At 42.3% G+C, this 19,633-nt stretch overlaps 1 protein-coding gene across 5 annotated transcripts in view; it reads left to right on the forward strand.

Moving 5' to 3' along the window:
- ZNF396 (zinc finger protein 396) overlaps positions 1 to 19,188 on the forward strand; it is a 77,052-nt gene extending 57,864 nt beyond the window's left edge. Inside the window, exons 1-4 of one of the 5 annotated variants that reach the window (XM_055323941.1) lie at positions 8,449 to 8,478; positions 10,559 to 10,980; positions 11,459 to 11,603; positions 16,341 to 19,188. In XM_055323941.1, coding sequence (XP_055179916.1) covers positions 10,564 to 10,980; positions 11,459 to 11,603; positions 16,341 to 16,795 — 1,017 coding nt within the window. In that variant the 5' untranslated portion in view covers positions 8,449 to 8,478; positions 10,559 to 10,563 and the 3' untranslated portion in view covers positions 16,796 to 19,188. Of the gene's footprint in view, positions 1 to 8,448; positions 8,487 to 9,262; positions 9,353 to 10,558; positions 10,981 to 11,458; positions 11,604 to 16,340 lie in introns of those variants that run through there. The other 4 variants (XM_055323938.1, XM_055323937.1, XM_055323940.1 and 1 more) reach the window with 4 other exon arrangements.
- The last annotated feature ends 445 nt before the right edge of the window (positions 19,189 to 19,633 follow it).

The following is a 19,633-nucleotide window of genomic DNA, read 5'->3' on the forward strand; positions in this document are numbered from 1 at the left end:
CCTCTCATTAGGCTTTACTGTCTTACCAGATGTGGATTTTCAGTACTGTAGGAGTAGGAAATTTCTGATGTTTGTCTCTTCATGTGAAAATGTCATGAAGTCTTTATGCTATATTCCAACGTATCCTCCCGCAAAAGCTCTCTGACCCACTGGGTTCTCCTTTTTTTTTTTTTTTTTAAAGATTTTATTTATTTATTCATGAGAGGCACAGAGAGAGGCAGAGACACAGGCAGAGGGAGAAGCAGGCTCCATGCAGGGAACCTGACATGGGACTCGATCCCAGGACCCCGGGATCACGCTCAACCACTGAGCCACCCAGTGGTGCCCCCTTTTTATTCTTACAGCTGTTTCTATGGGGATTTACTTGCATGTTCTAAATAACTTAAGACAACTATCTCTTTTGATATTTGACTTTTACATGTTATTAAGTTCAAATGATGGAAAATAAGGATTTAGCTCCCTTCTACAGCCACATTACCTTCATACACAGAACTGTCACTCCCCCCTCTCTTCAAACCTCCCAATATACTTCTAATTTATTTTGGTTAGATCAGATTCCAGTGTTTACATTATAGTGACTATGTAAATATTATAGCTAAGCCTTCTAACGTACTACAATTAAATTTCTTGTATGCCATTTTGTTTGCCTGGACTTAATGATAAATGAGTGTGGTTCCCCACTTTGCTTAGTCTTCTGTGTACCCGTTACTAATCCTGTCAAAATCGCTAACTTTCAGCTCAAAGTATAAATCTGCTCTCAGCTTTGGAACATAACAAACACACCCCGTATTCTATCTGTACCATTTTTTCCCCTTGGAGGTATGTGCCTTGAGCTCTCCATCCCTTTAGTCTTTAACTCCAAAACTGTCACCTGGGATCTCTGTTATCACCCTCTTGAGAATTGCCTTCGATACCTACTATGTTGAATCCCTTATCTGTTTTCTTAGTTGGATTACTCTTTCTTTTGGGTAGACCTCCAGTAGCCTCCCGGGAAAGGGTGCATGAGAGGTAACTTTTTTTTTTAACACTTTGCCTCTCTGAAAATGTCCTTATTCCTATGTTGAATATGATTCATCAGGGTTTAAGTTGGAAATTAATTTTCCTCAAGATTTTGATGGCATTGTTATCATCTTCTAGACGGAGAAGTCTAATATCATCCTGTTTTTCAATTTTTAGTTTGCAGCTAGATTCTAGAAGCTCTCAGAATCTCAAATTTGTTCTATATTTTGAGAAATTCCAGAGTGATATAGGTTTCCACCCCTTGTGTTGTGCATGCAAACGGCTGGCCCTTTTAATCTGTGAATTCTCATGTTTCAGTTTGGGGACATTTTTTTTTAAAGATTTTATTTACTTATTCGTGAGAGACAGAGGCAGAGACACAGGCAGAGGGAGAAGCAGGCTCCATGCAGGGAGCCTGACGCAGGACTCAATCCCGGGACCCCAGGATCACGACCTGAGCTGAAGGTGGCACTAAACCACTGAGCCACCCAGGCTGCCCTGCCCTCGGGACATTTTTTTGAAAAATTTTTACTTAAAACTTAACTCTTGTTCAGCACCACATTATCCACGCTGGGGAATGGGGAGTCAGAACTCACCCGGTGTTGATCATTCAAGGAATCCACACTAGGAAGATGTATGTTATCTTCAGGTTGTTTGATTATCTTCAGAATGTTTGGTAAAATGGTTTCTGCTAAGAATCTCAGGCAGACTTTACCTCAGAGTGTGCAAGTTTTTAAAAAGATTTTATTTATTTATTTGTGACAGACATAGAGACCACACACTCAACCACTGAGCCACCAAGGTACCCCCAGAGTGGGCAATTAAAAACACTCCACCCATATCTGTGTAATAATTAAACTGAGTTGTAGTGGGAGAGGGGATGGGTGAAATAGGTGATAGAGATGAAGGAGTGTACTTGTTGTGATGAGCAACAGGTGGTGGATAGTGTTGACTCACTATATTATGCACCTGGAACTAATATTTCTATTTAACTGGGATTTAAATAATAAGCTCTGAAAATGGATGTGATGATAGAGATAAAATCAGAAGAACAAGGGCACCTGGGTGGCTCAGTGGTTGAATATCTGCAGGTGGTGATCCTGGGGTCCTGGGATCAAGTCCTGCATCAGGCTCCCCACGGGGAACCTGCTTCTCCCTCTGCCTATGTCTCTGCCTCTCTCTGTGTCTCTCATTAATAAATAAATAAATAAAATATTTTTTAAATAGAAGGAACAACTGAGTATCTGTTTAAAAATAATTTAGAGTACCCAATCCCTTTCATGCCACAGCACAGAGAATGGCTACTATGTCTATTCTTACCCACACAGAAGGCTAGGATTTTCTTCTCTGAAAAAGTCTCTAAACTATAGGATATCTTGCACATACAGTAGCCCTAACCCTCACCGTAACACAAACCCTAGTCCTATCACTAACCAGTAACTGGAACACCTAAATTTAATGCTTTCCCTAACCCTAACCATAACTACAGGATACCATGCACATATCCTTCCCCTAAACTTAATCATTACTGTAACCCAACCCTAGAATTGAGAAAGTGGGATCCTAAATACACCATAAGAAAAGCTGAGAAGTAACCAAGTTACTCTCGGTAAGATCCCAAACCTTTAAGAATTGGTAATATTTCTGAAAATAGGTGTGAAGGTAGAGACAACAGAAGAAACAAATGAACGTCAATTTAAGGAATATTTATTTAGGGGCACTAGGTGGCTCAGTCGGTTAAACATCCCACTCTTGGTTTTGGCTCAGTTCATAATCTCAGGGTCCTGAGATCAAGCCCTGCACTGGGCTCCCTGCTCAGCAGGGAGTCTGCTCCCCCTCCCCCTGCTTGTGTGTGTGTGTGCACGTGTGCACAGGTGCACACACATACACACACGCTAAAATAAATCTTTCTTAAAAAAGAGTATATAGAGCTCTATATCCCTTCCTTGCCTCAACTTGTCTAATCATATCCAAGCAGAAATCTCAGGTTTCATTCTCTGGAGAATTTTCTGAACTGCAGGATACAAGGCTCATAATATAACCCTAACCTGAATCCTAACACTACCCCTCACTCCTAACCCTGACTAAAACCATATGAATTGCAGTATACAAGGCACACACCCTCACCCTGGTCCTAATCCTAACCCTCTCACCCTTTCCCTACCTCTATCCTGAACACTAATCCTATAAATACCATATGATTTCACTTATATGTGGAATTTAAGTAGCAATACAGATGAGCAAAGGGATAAGAAAGGAGAGAGAGGAAAACCATAAAACAGACTCTTAATTAGAAAACAAATGGATGGTCACCAGAGGAGAGGTAGGTGGGAGATGAGGGAAATAGGTGATGGAGATTAAGGAGTGCACTTATGTGATGAGCACTGGGTGTTCGATGGAAGCATTGAATCACTAAATTATACAAATGAAACTACTATTACTGTATGATAAGTGGAACAAAAATATAACCTTTCTAAAAACTAAAAATAAGTTTTAAACAGTACAAATTCACTATCAAATACCAAAGAAGTCACTTTAAAGATGGGGAAAGAAACTTCATTTCCTGATTGTACAGAACTGCTAATAGTGCTGTCATCTGATTTTTGTTTTTTTTTTTCTTTTTTCTTTTTTAAAGATTTTATTTACTTAACATAGGAGAGAGCAAGAGAACATAAGCAGGGGAGTGCATCAGAGGGAGAGGGAGAAGTAGACCAAGGAAGGAGTCCGATATAAGGCTCAATCCCAGGACCCTGGGATCATGACCTGAGCTGAAGGCAGACACTTGACTGAGCCACCCAGGTGCCCCGCCTGTCTGATATTTGGACCAGTTTTATAGCAGCTCGAATTTGGTTCTTCATTAAGTTAGTCTAGGAAATAGACATTGCCTTGTTGCTAGATATAATAAACTAGCTAGAGATTCAGTGAGAGCCTTGCTAACCAAAGCATTATTATCACCTGGGAATGTGTTAGAAATGCAGAACCTCAGGCCCCACCTCAACCTTACTGAGTCAAAATTTGCATTTTAAGAAGATTCTCAAGTGATTCCTCTGCACATTCAACTTTGAGAAGCAGTGATATGGGTCATGGACATCTTTGAGAATCAGATAGAAGATGAAGACCGAAAGTCTCAGATTAGAAGCCAGGCAGGTGATGGAACTGGAAGGGGGCAGATGGGGATTTTTAGCAACAGGGGAAAGCAGGCTCTAAGTGTCCACAAGTAGAAACTACTTTGCTCCAAGAGACATTTGCCCAGAGGGAATGCAGAATCAGTTTTCTCAGATTTTTCAGTTTTCCAAAAGAAGTGAGTAGTGTGGATTTTTTTTTAATGTATTAAATCAAAATTTACATTTTGGGTACCAATTCCAAAAGTATGGGGCAGGCTAGTCTTTGTCAAGGTCAGTAACCTGTGTCTTTAGTTAGACCCTGTCCCCAAAAAGTACACATATGCACCTAGAAATACAGGGTTCAGTGGTGATTCTTGTGCTGTCAATATGATAGTCATTGGCCATATGAAGCTATTGAGAACTTGAAATGGCAAAAGTGAAGAACTGAAGTTATAATTTTATTTAACTTTAATAAGTCTAACTTAAGCAGCCACATGTATTTAGTGGTTACCGCACTCGGCACACAGATACAGAGCCCATAGACCATGGGTTAAAACTCCTCTTAGGGTGGAAGGAGGGTGAAATAAAGGGAATTAGAGTGCACTTATCATGATGAGCACTGGGTAATGTATACAATTGCTGAATCACTATATTGTACACTTGAAACTAATTTAACACTGTATGTTAATTAGACATCAATAAAAAACAAACCAAAAAACTCAAACTCCTCTCAAATGCTTGTTTTTCCAAAAAAGCTTTTCTTTTGACACAGTTCTTTATTTAGCTAATATGGAGGTTCTCAACTTCAGCTGCTGTAGTAGACCAAAAAATGGGCCAGAAGACATTAGCTCCTTATTCCTGGAACCTGTAAATGTTACCTTATTTGGGGAAACAGTCTGCAGTAGTGACCAAAATCGGGATTTTGAGACGGGGGGATTATATCCTTGATTTTTTGGGTAGGCCTTAAATGCAATTACACGGAGCCTTATCAGAGGGAGAAAGTGAAAGACTCGAGAATGCTGGCCTTAGAGACCGGAGTGATGCAGCTACCAACCGTGGAGTGCTGGCAGGCACTGGAAGCTATAAGAGGAAAGGAATGAGTTCTTCCCTAGAGCCTCTAGAGGGAGGGCTGCTTTGCTGACATCTTGACTTGGACCAGTGTAACTGATTTCAGACTTTTGGCCTCTAGAACTGTTGTTTTAAGGCACCAATTTTGTTGTTATACCGGCCCTAACTAAAAGAGCTGGTCACTGGAATTGCCTGGGGAGCTTTACTTACCTACATTAATCTCTTCCAATGAGATGACTGTTATGATCTCTATTTTATAAATGAGAGAAGGATTAGCAAATTTTAGGAACTTATAGCTCACTTGTGGCAGAGTTGAGGAACGAACCCAGGTCTGTCTACTACTTCTGGAAACAGTGAACAAGGATGGGGGAAATATCCAAGATGACTTCTAAGACTTCTGCCTAGAACATGGAGTCAACAGCGGTTTTACTATCAAAGCAAGGAATTTGAGAAGCATGGCAATTGAGGGTATAAGTGATAAACTCAGTTTGGGAGGCTTCCTTAGTTGTTTTCCTAACTTATACTTCATTCTTGTCTTCCACAAAGGGACACATGGCTTGCTCATCAAAACTCTCACAGCTATTCAGGGTGCACTCACACTTGGGACTTCCTACTCTTCACTACTCTCTTGGAAACCATAGTTCCATTGTAGGCAAATTGCCTTTTATTTCTAAGCCTAATTCCCTAACTCTGTATTTTTGTAGAAACATGGCAGCTTGTATCTAACATACCTGCTTCAGGCGTCTCTAGGCAAGGAAAAAATGGGTGTGTGTATAGATGGATACAGGTCCACACCCACAAAAGTTTCTAACCAGATGAAGCACAAATATGTTGGGATAAAGAAACAGAGTGATTAGGGTGCCTGGCTGGCTCAATCCATGGAGCATGCAACCCTTGATCTTGGGTTTGTGAGTCTGAGCCCCATGTTGGGTGTAGAGATTACTTAAAATCTTTAAAAATATATAGCGATGAAGAAGAAAAGGTAGAAGAGTGACTATCTCTATAATATCGTTATAGAGTGCCCTCTTCTTTCGCTGCATTAGTAAGCGGCTTATGAAATTCATAGGAAGTTTAATATGCTTATATAGGGTATAAGGTATAGAGATATAGAGCATGTTTGATATTTACTTTTACATAATCTCATAAAATGTCCAATTATGGGGAAGGTATTAACTATCATTTATTATTCAGCCTCAGATTCAATCTACTGAAAACTCTCCTCAAATGTCCACACAACCTACTGTCAAACCTGCTCATACTGTTTTTTTAAAAAACTTCCCTAAGTGATACACTATCCAATCATCTGTCAGTCTACCATCTAAGCAAGCATTGGCAACCTAAATGTTTCCTGAATATGCCTCCATCCTCACTCCCTCTGCACTAGTTCAGATCTCTAACAGCTACAGTCCGGATATTTGCAAGAGCTTCAGAGCTGGTCACCCTGCTTGAGTCTGGTCTCCTTCCAAATCCATCCTTCACATTGCCATCACAGAGCTCTATCTGAACTGTTGATCAGCTTGTGCCACTTATTCAAGATACTGTTTCAAATTTCAGTTCATAGCCTTTTACCTGGCCTGCCACATCTTTTAAGACTACTTATTTCTTCATCCTTACCCTTACCCTCTCATGGCTTACCATCCTTCAGTCCCAGCAAATATAAAATTTCTGTACTGTCCCCTCGGTTTGGACATGACACTCAGCTCTCCCCATCAATCCCAGTCCCACTCTCTCCATCCCTTCCCCCAGCCCCAGCACTTTCTTTCTTTGTACTATTATAGCATCCTGTAGGTAGCTCCATCAGAACATCTGCCATGTAGCTTACAATGGTCAATTCACATACCCTTCTTCTTAGTCTATCAGTTCCCAAAAAGAATTTGTATCTTACATTTCAATTCTCAGTGAGTAACATGCATCTGGTCTACTAGGACCTTGTTCCTTCAAATTTTTCACTCTACCCTCAAAATCAAAAAAATAAAAAACCAAACAAAACCTGTCCTTTATGCGTGGAACTTTCATAAGTACTCTTTTACGTCTGCTTTTGGGATGATCTGCATATCTGGTGGAATCCAAACCCATGAATTCACTCCTGATCTCTTGCCAAATCCCACGTCTTTTCACAGTTCCTTACTCACCTTGCAACTTTCAACTATTGTCCATTTTCTCCTTAAAACACCTGCTATGACTTCACACCACTATCAGCCATTGACTGCTCTTGTTTCAGATGCTTCATTGCCTTGACTAAATCAACCCGTCTACTATCGGAGTAAACATGTTCTCCTCTGCACTTTTCAGCTGCTATCTTGCTGGTCGTGTTTGCAGCTGCCTCAACAAAAAATCTTATCCTGTTTTCCCCTATTGACGCAAAAATTTCTTCAAATTTAATGTCATGGTAGGTTAAGATACAAGTTTCTCCCCTAACCCTCTAGGTCTGATATAGACAGAATAAAGTAGCCTCTTCTCCATCTCAGACTCCAGAACTGACATAGTTTTTTGAGGGGAGAGGTCATACCCAGGGCTTCCGGGGGGGGGGGGGCACACACACACACACCCCGCGCCTTGTTGTTAATTAGCAAGTGGTTTTTAAGCATCTCCGTTGTCTTCCTAATTCCCCACTTCCCCCCATAAATACATTTTCCAAGAATTCCTATAGAGAGGGGGTGGAAGAGGAAGCCAGTATGTGGGGTTGTGGCCTTGAAGCCCCATTTGGCTTCAAATTTATTTTTACATTTACTTATGATATCTGAGGGTAAAAAACATATATATATATATATGTTTATATGCCAAAATATGTGTGTAGGTGGGCTGTCACCTTTTCAAGGGCCATTAGGTTCTCCTGTGTAAGCGTGGGGCAGAGGCGGGGGTCAAACCTGTTCCTTAAAACAGCACTATTTGGAGCAGAACTCCAGCAGCGCCGATGCCATCAGAGGCAAACTGCGCGCAAAGGCAGAAGCAAGCCCGGGAGTCTTTCCCCTCCGTGATGTTGGGCAAGTCACGAAACTTTGAGGCGTTCTTGCAAAATGGGAATAACCTTGCTGAGTCAAGGGAAAGAGTAACTGGAATAGCCTAAGTGGAAGGACTCTGAGAAATGACAGCGCGGGTCTCCGGCGACAGGGGCGCCGAGGGGCCGCACGCCCACCCGCCGGGGTCCCCGCCTTCCGCTTACGCCGGAGCCCGCGGCGGCGGCTCGTCTCCATGGCAACCGCGCGCCCATCCCCCGCCGGCCGCCAACCCACCTCGAGGACCGGAAGCAGCTCCGGATCGGGCGCTTCCCCGGCGTCTTCCGGAGGACGCGGGGTCGCTCTTCCCGGTAGGGAGGTGAGAGCCGAGTCCTCTTGCGAGCCCGCAGGCCTCGGGGAGAAGCGCCCCCCCACGGGGGTGGGAGGAGGTGGCCGCGGCCCCGGGCCCCGCCCGGCTCCTCCCTCCGCGCACGCCCCCTTTAGGCCGGCCCCGACCCCTGCCGGCCCCCGGCTGCGCCGCACCCGCCGGGCCCCCGCCGGCGCGCGCTCCCCAGCGCTCGGCGCCGCCCGCAGTCTCGCGGGCCCGGGACCCTCGGGGACCCTCGGGGACCCTCGGGGGCCCCCGGGCGCCAGCGCTCCGCGAGCCGGCCCAGCGGAGGAGGGGCTTTGGAGGAGTGGGCCCTGTGCGGGCGGACCCCCGCGTCGGCGCTCGTCGCCCCTGGCCCGGCTGCGGTGTGGGGGTTCGGTGCGCCCGCGTCTTGGCAGGCGCCGAGAGCAGGTGTGCGGGCGGCGCGTGTGGGCGGCTGGTGCTGAAGCGGCAGAGCGCGTCCCGCCGCCACTCCGCGACTTCAGAGTCTGCTTTTAGTTTACGGTCCCGATGTAACCCCCCCCACCCCCAGCGGCTTCCAGACTCAGGGCCTCGAACCCTTCCTGCTGCTCCGCCTCGACCCCAGAGTCTCATCCGGGCACGGGGCCCGCGGCAGCCTCTCGACCGCGCCGCGCCGCGGGCAGCGGTTGGCGGGGACTCAGCCCCCAGCCCCGCCCCTTGCCGGTGCTCGCGCTGCCGGTGCTCGCGCTGCCGGTGCTCGCGCTGCCGGTGCTCGCGCTGCCGGAGCTGGCCTAGTAGGGTCCTCATCCGCATCGCGGGCAGGAATGTGACCGTACGGGGCTTGACCGTACGGGGCTTTTGACAGGATTGAAACAAGGTGCTGAGACTAGAGCGTAGTAAGTTCCCTGTGTCGTTTGTTATCGTTTGCTGCATTGCAATCACCGTCGTATCATTGATGGATAGATAACACTGTGGACTCTCTTCGAATATAAGCTTTAAGGAGCCATAGGCTTTGTTCAGGTCACTGCTGTATCTTTGGTGCCTGGAACAGCACTTGATGAAGTTGGGGTGGGGGATGGCAGAGTGCATAAAGAGGAAAAACGGGCACATACAAGATTTTTTAATTAGCCATCAGTTATCAATGATGCTTATACTAAAATGGTGCTAAAAATGTCTTGCTACTCCCTTTCTGCTAACAAGCTAATGATACTTAGGGAGATTGTTGCCCTGCTTCACCACCATGTTGCTTTGGCATTGTGGATTGTTAAAAAATTTTCTGTGTAATTCATTTGATAATACATAGCAATATATTTGCCACTCTCCTTTGGGCCCAACAAGCCAAGTCCTTGGGATATCCTTGAATAAGTTGGAGAAAAAGAATATATTCCTGAAAATGTGCTTCCCAGCATTACTTATGACAGTAAAAATTAGAAACACTCTAAATATTCTATGGTAGAGAGAGATAAATAATAAAAATGTCATGGATTTGGAAGTAGAAGTAAATATGAAATAAATGGAAGCACATTAAGAAGGAGGAATATGCAATTACTTTTTCTTTTGAATGGTTACTATCAAAATAGTATTGTCTTAATACTATTTGATAGTATTAGACTTAATGTTATATTAATACTGATTAATAATAAGCATTGAAAAAATCCACATGAAAGTACTTCTCTTATGAGTGCTATTTCTTAGCACTCTTTGCATCAGGCTAGCAAAAAAATTAATTGGCTCTTTGAGCCTGCCCCAGAGTCAATTTTTCTCAAGCTTCCTTTACTCCTGATCTCCTGGAGTTCCTGCGCAATCTTGGATGATCTCTTACTATGATAGTCAGCCTCGTGTGCATGATTTACAGAATAAATTGGGAATTACTCATGCATGTAAATTAATGCATCTTAGCTCTTCGATTTCTTAAGGAAGTATTCTTTGAAAGCTTGCTTTATACTAAGATTAAGGGCAGTGCTTTCTGTACAGTCTTCCATTTCTTAGATGTATTGTTCTAAGGAAACATTTGTCTGTGTCTTGTTCCCACTTGTTTCTTTCATCATACTTAAGGAAAACTTTACCTTCTTGAAGATTAAAACCTATCTATCTGTTCCCAGTCCAAATGTCTTTAAAGCTGAGAAAGTCATCACTCTTTCTACAAACTTCAGAGGAGTCTGACAGCATTTTGATAGTGAAGATGGAAAAGGAAGAGCAGACCTGTGATCTGAACTCCAGCCTCCCCTGGAGAAGCAGCTCCTGCCCAGAGACCTTCCGCCAGCGGTTCAGGCAGTTTGGCTACCAGGAGTCCCCTGGGCCCCGGGAGGCTCTGATCCAGCTCCGGGAACTTTGCCATCAGTGGCTGAGGCCAGAGGTGAATACCAAGGAGCAGATCCTGGAGCTGCTGGTGCTGGAGCAGTTCCTGGCTATCCTGCCTGAGGAGCTGCAGGCCTGGCTTCGAGAGTACCAGCCTGAAAATGGAGAGGAAGCCGTGACTATGCTGGAGGAGCTGGAAAAAGAGCTTGATGGGCCAACTGAGCAGGTAAAAAGGCATCTTGTGGGGATGAGTGACCAGGTTGAGTCAGGAGCTCTGGGGCATGACTGCAGGTAGAGTTCTCAAATTATACTCCTACTCGCTAACCACGTAGGGTGGTAAATATACTCATAGAATGTGGCTCTGCTTTCTTCCTCCCTTTTTCTGTATCCCAGGACGTTTTCTATGTAGTTTCTTCTCTATTATTTTATTTTGTTTTGTTTTAAAAATTTTATTTATTTATTTGAGAGAGAAAGAGAGAGTGTGCGCAAGCATGTGCTCACAACCAGGGGGAGCGACTGAGGGAGAGGGAGAAGCAGGCTCCCAGCTGAGCAGGGAGCTGGATACAGCTGATCCCAGGACCCCAGGATCACCACCTGAGCCAAGGCAGGGGCTTAACCAACTGAGCCACCAAGCGCCCATCTCTATTATTTTATCCCCAACATGATTCCCTTCTTCAGTCTCTGTTATACCTACCTGCTTCTAGGTCTTTTTTGGACAAAGTGAGGACATGCTTGCAGAGAAGCTGACATCTTGGGAAATCACTCAGGAGGAGTCACCAAGTAGCCAGATCAAGCCTGTAAAGAAGCAGCTGCCATTGGCATCAGGGGAGTGTCACTCAATTCGAAAAGGTGAGGGGCAGGATTCCGTTCATGGTGGGGGCAAAGGTGGCCTCTCAGCCCACCACACACATCTCAGCTGCTTTCTGCAAGAGGTCTCAAATCTCCCCTCCTGCCTCCTCATCACTGTGCAGACTTCCACTATTAAATGTTGTGCTAATGATTGTCCTCAGGATTTTGTTCTTGTTTCTTTTCCAGACTCTCTTATAATATCTTTCAGATTTTTAAATCCTTGGCATCATGTCCATGGGGATTTTTCAGCCTTTTTTAAAGAAGCATGATATTTTACATGGAGTTCCAGTATATAAAACAGATGAAAACACAGCTACACTGACTGAAGCAAGAGCAAGTAGAATCAGCCCACAGGCTTGGCGAAAGTCACAGTCTACAGACCACTAGTCCACGTCATCATTTTCTGTATAGCTATTTGCTTGGTTACTAGTGGCATCTAGTATTCAAATCACCATATTTCTGCCAAGATGACTGCCCTCTCATAGTGACTTGAATATTTTTCTCTACTCTCTCACATCCTAAACTGGCCTCTGCTGCTGCTTGCAGTACTTTTTGCAAAAGTGCTGCAAAATGGCTGGCTTAGCACTCTGTTCTTTTGTTGCAGATACTAAAAAAATAAAGGCTGTGGGAAAAAAAGCAGAGCAAAATAAGGGAGACGGGTCTTACTAAATAAGGTAGGGACACAGTCTTATTAACTAAAGTGGTGGAGAAGGCTTCTTTGATGAATGACATTTGAGCAGAGGCCTTCCTTCTAGATGATCATGCTGGATAAAATGGGAGTCAGAAATGAAGACGGGAAACCCTACTTGGAAGGATCTCCTCTTCTCCCCCCAGCACTGCTTCCATGTTCCACAGGGGTCGATCAGCTAAGTAAGGTTAGAGTTTTTACAAGGTGATTTTGATAAGAAAATATAGGAAAATCAAAATACAAAAACATAGAAAATATTTGTTTGTTGACAAGAGGCTCGTAGAGGCACTTAACACCCCTAGTCTAGCAGTTGTCTTGGCTTAGCTAAGAGAGAAATGAAAGTATTTTCATACTCCATCAGGATCAAGAGGGAACCATCCCTGCCTTGGTAGCTTTTTGTTGTGGTAATTGCAAAAGTTATCAGCCTCAAAGCCAGGTCTTGGGATCCCAGTGTTGACAATAACAACATTCTACCTCCAAATGTCCTCACAGAGGACTCTCTTAAATTTGTTTTGTTTTTTAATTTTATTTTTTTCATCATGATAACCGTACACTTTAATCCCCATCCCTTTTTTCCCTTAGCCCCCCACCCCCCTGCCATCTGGTAATCAGCAGTTTGTTCTCTGTAATTAAGAGTCTGTTTCTTGGTTTGCCCCCCCCCTTTTTTTCCCTTTGCTCAATTTATTTTGTTTCTTAAATTCCACACATGAGTGAAATCATATGGTATTTGTTTTCCTCTGGCTGACTTATTTCACTTAGCATAATACTCTCTAGCTTTATCCATGTTGATGCAAATGGCAAGATTTAATTATTTTTTATGGCTGAATAATATTCCACACATTACATAATAAATATTGTGTATTTATACCACATTTTCTTTATCCGCTCATCTATAGATGAACGCTTGAGCTGCTTCCATAGTTTGGCTACTATAATTAATGCTATTAACATAAGGGTGCATATATCCCTCTGAATTAGTGTTTTTGTGCTTGGTGGGGGATAAATATCTTCTAGTTAGTGCCATTACTGGATCATGGGGTAGTTCTCTTTTTAACTTTTTGAGGAACTTCCATACTATTTTCCACAGTGGCTGCACCAATTTGCATTCCTACCAACAGTGCAAGAGCATTCCTTTGTCTCTACATCTTCACTAACACTTGTTTCTTGCATTTTTTAGTTTAGCCATTCTGACAGGTGTGAGGTTCTCTCATCGTAGTCTTGGTTTGTATTTCCCTGATGACAAGTGATGTTAAGCATCTTTGCATGTGTGTGTTGGCCATCTATATGTCTACTTTGGAGAAATATCTATTCTTGTCTTCTCATTTTTAAATTGGATTATTTGTTTTCTGGGTCTTGAGTTATGTAAATTCTTTATGTATTTTGGATGCTAACTAACCCTTTATTGGATAAATAAATTTGCAAATATCTTATCCCATTCAGTAGGTTGCCTTTTACTTTTATTGGTTGTTTCCTTTGCTGCGCAGAAATTTTTATTTTTATGTAGTCCCAATAGTTTATTTTTGCTTTGTTTCCCTTGCCTCAAGAGACACATCTAGAAAAATGTTGCTATGGCCAATGTCAGATTATTGCCTTTGTTCTCTTCAAGGATTTTTTTAAAAAAGATTTTACTTATTCATGAAAGACACACACAGAGAGAGAGAGAGAGAGAGGCAGAGGGAGAAGCAGGCTCCATGCGTAGCCTGATGTGGGACTTGTTCCTCCGTCTCCAGGATCAGGCCCCAGGCTGAAGGTGGCTCTAAACCGCTGAGCCACCCGGGCTGCCTCTTCAAGGATTTTTATGGTTTCAGGTCTCATGTTTAGGTCTTTAATCCATTTTGAGTTTATTTTTGTAAATGATGTAAGAAAATGGCCCAGGGGCTTCTGGGTGGCTCAGTCAGTTAAGTATCTGCCTTTGGTTCAGGTCATGGTCCCAGGGTCCTGGGATTGAGCTCCATATGGGGGCGGGGGGTGGGGGTTCCTGCTCAGCGGGGAGTCTGTTTCTCCCTCTCCTTCTGCTGCCACTCCTGCTTGTGAGCGCATGCTCTCTCTGTCAAATAAATACATAAAATCTTAAAAAAAAAAAAAAAGTAGTCCAGATTATTTCTTTTGGGTGTAGCTGTCCAGTTTTCCCAACACTTTGTTGAAGAGACTGTCCTTTTCCCATTATGTATTCATTCCTCCTTTGTTGAAGATTAATTGACCATAAAATTATAGGTTTATTTTTGGGTTTTCTATTTTCGTTCACTGATCTATATGTTTATCTTTGTGCCAGTACCATACTGTTTTAATTACTGTCATTTTGTAACATAACGTGAAATCTGGGATTGTGATACTCAAGATATGTTTTTCTTTTTCAAGATTGCTTTAGCTATTAAAGGTCTTTTGTGGTTCCGTAGAAATTTTAGGATTGGGGCAGCCCAGGTAGCTCAGTGGTTTAGCACCGCCTTCAGTCCAGGAGATCTGGAATCGAGTCCGACGTCGGGCTCCCTGCATGGAGCCTGCTTCTCCCTCTGCCTGTGTCTGTCTCTGTCTCTCTCTCTCTGTCTCTCATGAATAAATAAATAAAATCTTAAAAAAAAAGAAATTTTAGGATTGTTCTAGTTCTGTGAAAAATGCTGTTGGTATTTTGACAGGGATTATATTAGGTCTGTAGATTGCACTGGGGAGTATAGACATTTTTAACAACGTTTGTTCTTCCAATCCATAAACATGGAATATCTTCCCATGTCTTTGCGTTGTCTTGAATTTCTTTCATGAGTGTTTTATAGTTTTCAGAATAGAAGTCCTTCACCTCTTTGGTTAAATTTATTGCTAGATCTTTTATTGGTTTTGGTGCAATTGTAAGTGGGATTATTTTCTTAATTTCACTTTCTGCTTCATTATTAGTGTATAGGAACAGATTTCTGTACATTGATTTTGTATCTTGCAACTTTACTGAATTCATTTATGAGTTCTGATAGTTTTTTGGTGGAGTCTTTAGAGTTTTCTAGATACAGTATCATGTCATCTGCAAATAGTGAGAGTTTTACTTCTCCCTTACCAATTTGGAGCCTTTTATTTCTTTATGTTGTCTGAGTGCTGTGGCTAGGGCTTCCAGTACAATGTTGAATAAAAGTGGCTAAAGTGGACATCCTTGAATTTTGATGGTGGGGACCAGATGTTGGAGTCACCTTAGAATTTGTAACAGAGTCTTTACCATTTACAAAATGACTTCTATTTACACCAGTAACTATGGCAGTCAACTAATACTATAAAATACATTTAAGGGTAGGGCTTTTTCATAAGTGAGTACTTTGTGCTACCCTTGATGTTTTGACGTGTCAGTTATCCTAGTCTATAATCCTCCCCCCACCCCCCTAATTTGTATTTTCTGACCTTATTTTCCATATTCATTTTTGACCCTTTGGCTTTCTTCATTTCATTTATCATTATTAAATTTTTTTTATTGATGCTCGTACTAAGTCTTATTTAATTACTACCTGCTGCCCCATCTGGCTCCTCTCCTTCAGTTGCTTCTCTGCTTCTCCCATAATTCCTCATCTTTTAGTCCCATTTCTTCCAGATTTTCTTCAGTCTCTGATACATCTTTGTACCTCTACTTACCATCCTACCTTTTGTGTGGAACTTTTCAACTTTATAGTTGACTGTCTCCTCACTATATAAATCTTTCCCTTTTTTGTCTTTTGGTCTTCTCAATATTTTCTGACTTACCATCTCCATCCTCTACATTGTGATGCTGTTTTACAAACATGCTAGCCAGTGAATAATCCATATAGATTTTCTTTGTGTCATTCTATTTGCCTTTCTTTCTTTTTTTTTAAGATTTTATTTATTTATTCATGAGAGATATACAGAGACATAGGGAGAGGGAGAAGCAGGTTCCCCATGGGGAGCCTGTTGCAGGACTTGATTCCAGGACCCCCCGGGATCACAACCAGAGCCAACGGCAGACAAAGGGAAATCCTCAACCACTGAGCCACCCAGGTGCCCCCCTTTCTTTCTTTCTGTACAGAGAACTGGTGACATTGCTTTTCTGTGTATTATTTCAGCTAAAGACACAAAAACTCTAAATGTGAATGCAGCTTTGAGGCAGAAGACTTCTCCAGCCATGGAACTGCATTACACTGTTTCCAACACCCTTCTTATGGACGCTCCTCAGAGTTGCACATATCGAAGAACCTATGAACAAGATGACAAGTTTGCAAGAAGACAGAGAAACCCTTTTGGGAAGAAGCAACACAAGTGTGATGAATGTGGCAAAGTCTTTAGTCAGAGCTCAGCCCTCATCCTCCATCATAGAATCCACAGTGGGGAGAAACCCTACACATGTGACGTGTGCGCAAAGGCTTTCAGCCGAAGTGCCGTCCTGATTCAGCATCGAAGAACACACACTGGAGAGAAACCCTACAAGTGTCATGAATGTGGGAAAGCCTTTAGTCAGAGCTCAAATCTTCTCAGACATAGAAAGAGACACATGAAAGAAAAAGTCCCATCAGTGTTGTAAGGGAATCAAAGCATTTGCTCAGAGCTTTTTCAGCAAGAGAAGACACAAAGCACGAACACTCCTTTAGTATTTCCGTAGTTCTGGTGGGCACTAGTTTGCTTTCAAAAGTCATAAAAGCTACAGGAGAGAATGTAAAATATCTTCTGTCAATGTTGTTTGCTCTCCTGCTTTATCAATACAGTGTCAATTCAAATGTTTGAGATTCTACAGCTTAATTCAGATTTCCATCCCTAGGGTAGCTCTTGAAAAGACATTCTCAAACATGTTCTATTTTCATTACTAACACAAGTCATGAACTAGTACATTTCTTTTTGGACAAATATATTTCCCTGTTGAGAAGGAATGTGTAAGTTCCTCAGTATAAAAATAAGTGTTTTCCTCAATTCCATAACTCAAGCATTGGGATTCTTGGACCAAAGATTAGAATTTTTGAAATTTTTACCATGTGTTTGTTTGTTTTAAAGAGAGTGAGAGAGCACAAGCAGGAGAGCTGTGGGCAGAGGGAGAGGGAGAAGCAGGCTCCACACTGAGCAGGAAGTCCCATGCAGGGCTTGATCCCAGGAGGCTGGGATCATGACCCAAGCCAAAGGCAGACACTTAACTGACTGAACCACCCAGGCACCCCTACCATTTGTTTTTTGTTACTAGATTCAAAATATGAGAATAGGATTGAGGAGGCCCAAAAGAATGTGTACCTTCAGACCTGGGCTGAAATGTCCAGGGTCACTGTGGAAGAAGAGTAAAGGGACCTACTCTCTTACAAAAATTCACAAAAGCTTACACGTTACTGATACTAAGTAAAGTTTTTTTTTTGTTTTTTAAGATTTATTTATTTTTACAGAGAGAGTGGTGTGTGTGGCAGGGGGGAGGGCAGAAGGAGAGAGAATTTCAAGCAGACTCCCCACTGAGCAAGAAGCCCGGTGTGGTACTTGACCCCACACCCCTGAGATCATGACCTGAGCCAAAATCAAAAGTCAGACACCTAACTTACTGAGCCACTCAGGCACCTTCTAAGTAATATTCTATGTAGAAAAAAATGTTTTTAAAGATTTTATTTAGTTATTCATGAGAGACACACAGAGAGAGGCAGAAACACAGAGGCAGAAGCAGACTCCTTGCTGGGAGCCTGATGTGGGACTCGGTCCCTGGACCCAGGATCATGCCCTGAGCCAAAGGCAGACTCAACTGCTAAGCCACCCAGGCGTCTCCCCCCCCCCCCCAAAAATAATCTCTACAATGTAATTTGAAAATAACTCAGTGTAATTTGAAAATAACTCACCCAGGCGTCTCCCCCCCCCAAAAAATAATCTCTACAATGTAATTTGAAAATAACTCAGTGAATACAGCAGATTGGCTCTGCATGTCTTAGGGAGTGGCATAAATGTAAGGAATGTTATAATAAACAGGGCTATCTATGGGTGCTTATATAACATTCGTGATCATCTTAAAATGAAAAAGAGATAAAGAAAAGACAGTTCACATAAGACTGATGGAATACGAGCAAACGTGGCCTGTAACGGAGAGGTGCAGCACAGCGTATGTGCGAAAGGAAACCCTTACCAGCTAACAGCTCTCCTCCAGTGTTCAAGTCCCCTTTTCTGCTATACATCAGATGTGAGCACGTTTCAAGCACCACAAGAGAACCTTTTCAGAGTCATGTGCATTCTTAAGGTTTGTCCCTCGACAAACTATCAAGACCTGAACCCCTGGGTTTTGATGCCCTTGTACAAAATTACTAAAGTTCAGTTTGAAGAGTTCACTGAACTTTGCCCATGTCAGTCAGATTTCCTGTGCAAAAATAAAATGACTTGTATGTTATTAAAATTATCATGACAGTATACAAATAATGTTCCAAGAATCTAGGGATTCTTGATAAAAACTGTATTATAAGAATATATGCCTCATAATGTTTTCTGTGGTGCCACAGTTAGCCAATATGGAAGCAAACATCAAAAATGGAAATCCTTAGGAGAAGGGAAGAGGGGCCTCATAGTGAACTTCTTTGATGAGGAGTATAAATATTGTACTTTCAGAAAATCTAACCATATCTAGTGCTGAGAATAACTCCAGAAACAAATACGGGATTACTGTGCTCTACTTAGAATATTGATAATATAAGATTGGTAAGGGAAGAGGTGAATGTAAATTGTGATTATAGAATTGTCTGATAGTGATTATACTTTGTAGCTCTAGTGAATATGAATATATATTGGGTTTTGTATATTTACATTTATTAAAATTGTGAGAATCTTTATTTGGGCTCATTCTCTTTGTAATTAAAGAAAGGAACAAGCCATCTATGAAAGCAGCTACTGCCTCAGACACAAGTATTGTGATTTATTGCATGATTATGGAAAGACAGAGTTTCTTGTTACTATTTGAATAAAATGACAACCTGGAGTGTTCTGAGGGAAGTTGTCTTCAGTTGGTGCTGCCATAAACCTTAAGAGATTGTGTTATCTACGTTGTGAATAATCTGTTTCTCCCCCAGAAGGTGGTGTGAGTCATATCATCTAAGTACATGACAAAACTTTGAAAGGTGTTTTTGTGTTACTGGGAGTTAATCGTACACTTACATAGATCTCCTAATGCTAGTTCATTTAAATGGAAATTTAATATGACTTGGACTAACCTTGATTTTTAAAATTAGCATGATATTAGTACCTCCATTAGATTGATTTCCACAGATAGCAAACACTTTCCAATGAAATTTGTATTTTTATGAATTTCACTTCATCTTGGCCTTTAATAATTAGGTATAATCCTATGTTCCCTCATTACCTCTCATTCTTTTGGAGGCCAGATCATGTATTTGTTACTGCCCTTAAACCCTCCTGT

The sequence above is a fragment of the Nyctereutes procyonoides genome, unplaced genomic scaffold, assembly GCF_905146905.1.
Source record: "Nyctereutes procyonoides isolate TBG_1078 unplaced genomic scaffold, NYPRO_anot_genome, whole genome shotgun sequence".
Classification (NCBI taxonomy): Eukaryota; Metazoa; Chordata; class Mammalia; order Carnivora; family Canidae; genus Nyctereutes; species Nyctereutes procyonoides.